At 36.0% G+C, this 5,144-nt stretch overlaps 1 protein-coding gene across 1 annotated transcript; it reads left to right on the top strand.

The window, feature by feature from the left end:
- On the top strand, window positions 1-1,056 carry LOC114721083 (ethylene-responsive transcription factor 1A-like). The gene has a single exon (XM_028906900.1). It carries the CDS (start codon window positions 147-149, stop codon window positions 927-929), a length of 783 nt encoding a protein of 260 aa, XP_028762733.1. The 5' UTR covers window positions 1-146; the 3' UTR covers window positions 930-1,056.
- Window positions 1,057-5,144: the final 4,088 nt, after the last annotated feature.

Raw genomic sequence — 5,144 nt, 5'->3', positions numbered from 1 at the left:
TCAACCCCCACCTATCGCTTCTTCCCTTCTTCGCTTCCTACCTTCCATACCCAATATATCTTCCCTCCCACCCTCATTACCCAATTACGTACTCTCAACTCATCTTCTTTGGCCTCTCAAGTCATCTTCCCAACCAACTCTATCCAATGCAAACCCACGACTCCTTGCCCGGATCCACTAGCCACGACTCCAATTTTGTCTTTTTGGAATCCATTCGCCGTCACTTGCTCGGTGAGTCCAACGCTGCTCCGGCTGCTATATCCAGTAACACCCCTGTTTACTCTCGGAGCTCCAGTTTCAACAGAATGGACGCGTGTCTGAATGATCACTGGGGCGAATTGCCTCTCAGACAGGACGATCCCGAAGACATGCTACTCTACGGTGTACTCCGGGACGCAGTCCGAGTGGGATGGGCCCCAACCATGAACGTCAGCTCACCAGAAAGCGTCTGCTCGGGTTTGCAATCCGCCATTACAGTGAAACCAGAGCCGGCTGTGGTAGAGACGGCGGCGGCCCCACAAGAGAAGGCGAAGGAGAAGGCAAGGCATTACCGAGGCGTGCGTAAGCGGCCGTGGGGGAAGTTCGCGGCGGAGATACGAGACCCGGCTAAGAATGGAGCTCGGGTATGGCTGGGTACATTTGAGACGGCAGAGGATGCCGCTCTGGCATATGACCGAGCCGCTTACAGGATGCGGGGCTCGCGGGCGCTTCTTAATTTTCCGCTTAGGGTGAACTCGGGGGAACCGGAGCCCGTGAGAGTGAGGGCGAAGCGGTCTTTATCGGAGGCAACGTCGTCGGGTTCGGAGACTGGGAAGCGAAAAGAGAAGGCGGCGAGAAGGGGAGTTGGCAGCGAAGCGGCATCTTGTACGAATGATTTCATGCCCACACGTCCACGTGGCTCTGATTTCTCCTTCTGTGAGTTACGTTAGATGCCAGGTAATAGTGGGATTTTCTGCATCATGCACTTACAAAGAGGGAAATGTAGATGTGGTTGTATTCAATCAATTCAATTCAAGAATGACGTTTCATATCTTCAGTTCGTAGTGCAAATTAACGGGAAGAATAGAGGGGGTGTTTGGATAGAAATCAAACCATAGTTTCAGAAGTATTTTTATGGTTTATAAAGTAAATATACGAAGGAATTTATCTCGTGTTACGGAAAAGTGCTTCTAAAACCATGGTTTGAACTTTGAAGGTTGCCAAACACCTCTAGAATCTGATTGAATATATTTTTAAAGCAGGCAATTGTCGGAAAGATTGGAGGGTTAAATTTGTTTTCATTTGTGAGCGTAACCCAAAATTAAATTTGCAATGTAAGGGCTCCTTCTAATTTTCGTGGCAACGCAGAATGGAAAACCCCAACAGAAAATCTAAGAAGAAAAGATAAGCTCATTTCGCGCACTAAAATCTAAACTATTGGGAATTAGTTTTAATAGTGTAGATTTAAAATTTTCAACTAATAAATTTTAAATAAAAATTTTATTTTTTTAAAAACTTATAATTAAGATATTACATTTATTTTTCATTATATACCTATTAAAAAGAAAAATATTTTTTAAAAAAATTTAAATATTAAATCTCGGTCATCCATATTAAATTTGAATGGTTGAAATTTGACGAGTATCATGGTGCTTATCACTGTGGCAGGTATTGAAATTGGTTCCAAAAAATATAACATAAACATTTTGTTGTGGTGCCAAATAGTGTTAAAGTGATGTGAGTTGGCATATTTTAATTGTCTAGAGCGCATATGAGATGGTGCTTCAGGAGTACTAAAAAATTTCTCCCTCTTTTTTGAATATAGATATTCTCTTATTAGAAACAATCCCATTTGAGTCGCTGTCGGGGTATTCAATATGTGTACCTCTCTCAGTAAGAATTCGAACTTTGATACACCACGTTATGGGAAATTAACTCTTTTAGCTAAATCCAATTCTTTTAGTAAAATTTCTCCTTACAAATGACGTGTTTTTAGGGTTGTGTCACCGGTACTCTCCGGCTTCTGTCCAAGTGCTCGCTTGTAAGGGCAGAATTCCAAAATCAATCTAAACCTCACTTCTTTTTTTTTTTTTAATTATTGACAAAAATATATCAAAGTATCTGAGTCGATTTACTTGAATTTTTCCGAAAGAAAGCCAATTGATCATCATGACAGCACTGGGAATTAAAAAAAAAAACTAGATTTAAAATTCTCTCTCCGATATTTTTGTTATATATTTTATGGATAAATTTAGTTCATGCGTGCAGTTTTTTAGAAGATCAGTTTATGTTACAATTATTGCTCTCCGAGCAAAACGTTTACTGTTATTATGTGCATGTTTGTTTTTGTTCTGTCTTTACTTATTCTTAAAACAAATTTATAAAATTGTTTCTCAAAACAAGTTTTGAAAAAAAAAAATTGGCCCAAAAAAAGAAGAATTTGTCTGGATAATAATTTTAAAAATTATGTTTGAAAAACATCATAAAAATTACACTTACTAGGTGATAATTATCATTGGCAGTGATAGGTAGGGTTGTGCAAAGACTGGGTTGGATTGGGTTACACCCTAATCTAAAAGTCTGGTTTGAAAAATGACTAAGTCGAAAATTTTGGTATGAAGATCAATCCAGTCTGGTTAGAGCCAGGACTAATACTGGGTTGGATCTGGTCCACTGGGTTACTAGGCTAGGATAGGTTGCTTTTCTACTTATATATATATTTAAAAAAATTCAATACATATTTTTAGCTTCAAAATAATACATACTGGGACTAAAAAAAATTACCCACATTGAAAGAAAACTGAAAAATATAAGAAAAATTGAAAAAAAAAGAGGAAAGTAACTGTCGAACATAGACACCCATAGACACGGACAAACTAAAATGATGGCAACAGAAGAAGATGATGAAGTAAAAATGGCCGAACAACAAACATGAAAGAGGAGACGCTCATGCAAACTTGAAGATTGCAGCAATGGAAGATGCGAATTGGCCAAATCACATGGTCTGAATTATCAGTCATTAACTCGGTCTTACCTGATAGTTTGGTTTGGCTTGATTAGTCTTGTTGTGTTGCCGGGTTGTATTTTTCAAGACCAAATTGGACCGGGTTGTGCTGGCTTGATTAGTTTTTGAAAACATGTTACTGTTTTTTATTTTTTAAAACAATCAACTAAAAACAAATTTCCAAACAATTTTTTTTTGTTTTTTTATTTTTAAAAAACAAAAAATTGTTTTCAAAACAAAAAACTAAACAAGTCTTATATTTTTTTTAATCAAAAAAATGGCAAAGTAGAACCATCTAACTAAAATGGCAATACTAATCAAGCAGAGTATTGGTGTTTCTTTCCCTTCGTGAGGGGTGGGGAGGCTTGGGATTGTAGGGCTTGTAACTAAACTCATGGGCCTTGAATTAAGGGCCGAAATGTTTCCAGGGGAGACACAGGCCCAACCACTTGAGCAGTATATGGGGTTCGTTTGTTCAAAAAAAACACGTTTTATTATACCCAAAAAAAACCACGTTTAATTTGAGGTTTCAAGACCAATAACGACAGGCCTGTTGAGTGTTGAGAGCATAATTATAGTTAAATATAATGGAGAAATGCATCGAGGGTTTGATTAAAAAAAAAAAAACTTCAAAATAATTGCATTAAAGGTGGCACAAAAAAACCCAAAGGGGTGATGCCTAATGATCTGAATGGCAGTGGTAATGGAGCTTTTGTCAGCTCTTACTCATCAATCAATCAATTAACATATTTAAATATCCCAGAAATTATTTTAAAATTTTTTAATATTCAATAAAAATAATTATTTGAAATAGAAAGTTTGTACGATGCAAATATTGATTTTGAGAGAGGTCTGCGCAAGCGCAAGGTTTGAACATAAAAGAAAGCTCGCTACGATTAAATTATAATAGAAAGGGGTCAATTTATTTTACTCTAAATAAAAATATAAATTGCCAAATTAAAAACACACAAAACAAAAAAAGCATAACTCGCATCACGCAAGGCTATCCGGTGTACGGTATTCTGTTCCGGAGATGGGACAAAAGGCCCAAGTTTGGGTTGTAGGCCTTGTAACTTAACTGCTGGGCTCAACTGTTTGGGCTTATTTATTTCTCGGCGCAGATTGATGCCCAACAATTTGATCAGTCCTTGGAAATTTCAAAACTGACTACGACGGGCCTCTGGACCGAAGACCAACCGCGCGTCAACCCCGCTAATTTCGCAGAAAAGATCAAAAGATCGGGTCAAACGCCGGCGAGGTTGAATACTTAAATTTGAGAGTTTAGTTGTAGTTATTACTCAAATGCTTTTCTAATTCTATTTATAAAACACTTTCAATATATTTTATATAAATTAAAAAAATTTTAAATTTCATTAACCCTATGAAAATATAACAACTTTTCGATTTTACCTCTATTTATTATATACACCTTTTAAAAAAAATAACTATCTACACCATAATAAATAAAGGACAAAATAGTATATGCATGCTAAAAATTTAATGAAATCACTTATAAATAGGACCAAGAAAACTTTCTCTTTTTATCTAATAAATAGGACCAGAGGAGTATATTACTAATTGCATTTATGAATTACCTCCAATACTAAATATAAAAGCTAGTTAATTAATTTGAGTAGATTAAAAAAATAAGTTAAGTTAGTTATTCATAATAAATAGGTGCTGTTTTTTCTAAAATATCCTTACTAATCAATTGTATTAATTAAAACTACCATTATTAGAGGGATTATTTTGAAAAAAAATATATAAATATGAGAGACAAAGTGGATTGGACTATTATATTTAGAACTAAAATAAAAATTAAACGAGGTCGGGTACTATTAACTAAGGCAATGTCATTAAATGATCTTAATGGTTCGGTCAATGGAGCTTTTGTCGGCTTTTACTCATCAATTAATTAGTTAACTGGTAGTTAACGCGTAAGTCAATTACCGGTATTGCTATGCTTGGAATCTTGCTCGGTGTTAAAAATATTCAACAAATGTGTGGTCCATGCCGAGAAAAAAAAAATTTCTTAAAGACATGAAATTGTAGTTAGACAACCACGGTGTGTTCAGATTGACCCCTATGCATCCTTTTCCAAATTTTAAATAATGGTGTTTCATGTGGGAAAGCCTGCACAGTTGTCTTAATTTCACGGAGA

The sequence above is a fragment of the Neltuma alba genome, unplaced genomic scaffold, assembly GCF_004799145.2.
Source record: "Neltuma alba isolate B1F8T4 unplaced genomic scaffold, ASM479914v2 tig00012009_pilon, whole genome shotgun sequence".
Taxonomy (NCBI): domain Eukaryota; kingdom Viridiplantae; phylum Streptophyta; class Magnoliopsida; order Fabales; family Fabaceae; genus Neltuma; species Neltuma alba.
Note: the sequence above shows the minus strand (reverse complement) of the source record. Positions and strands in the feature narration are given on the sequence as shown.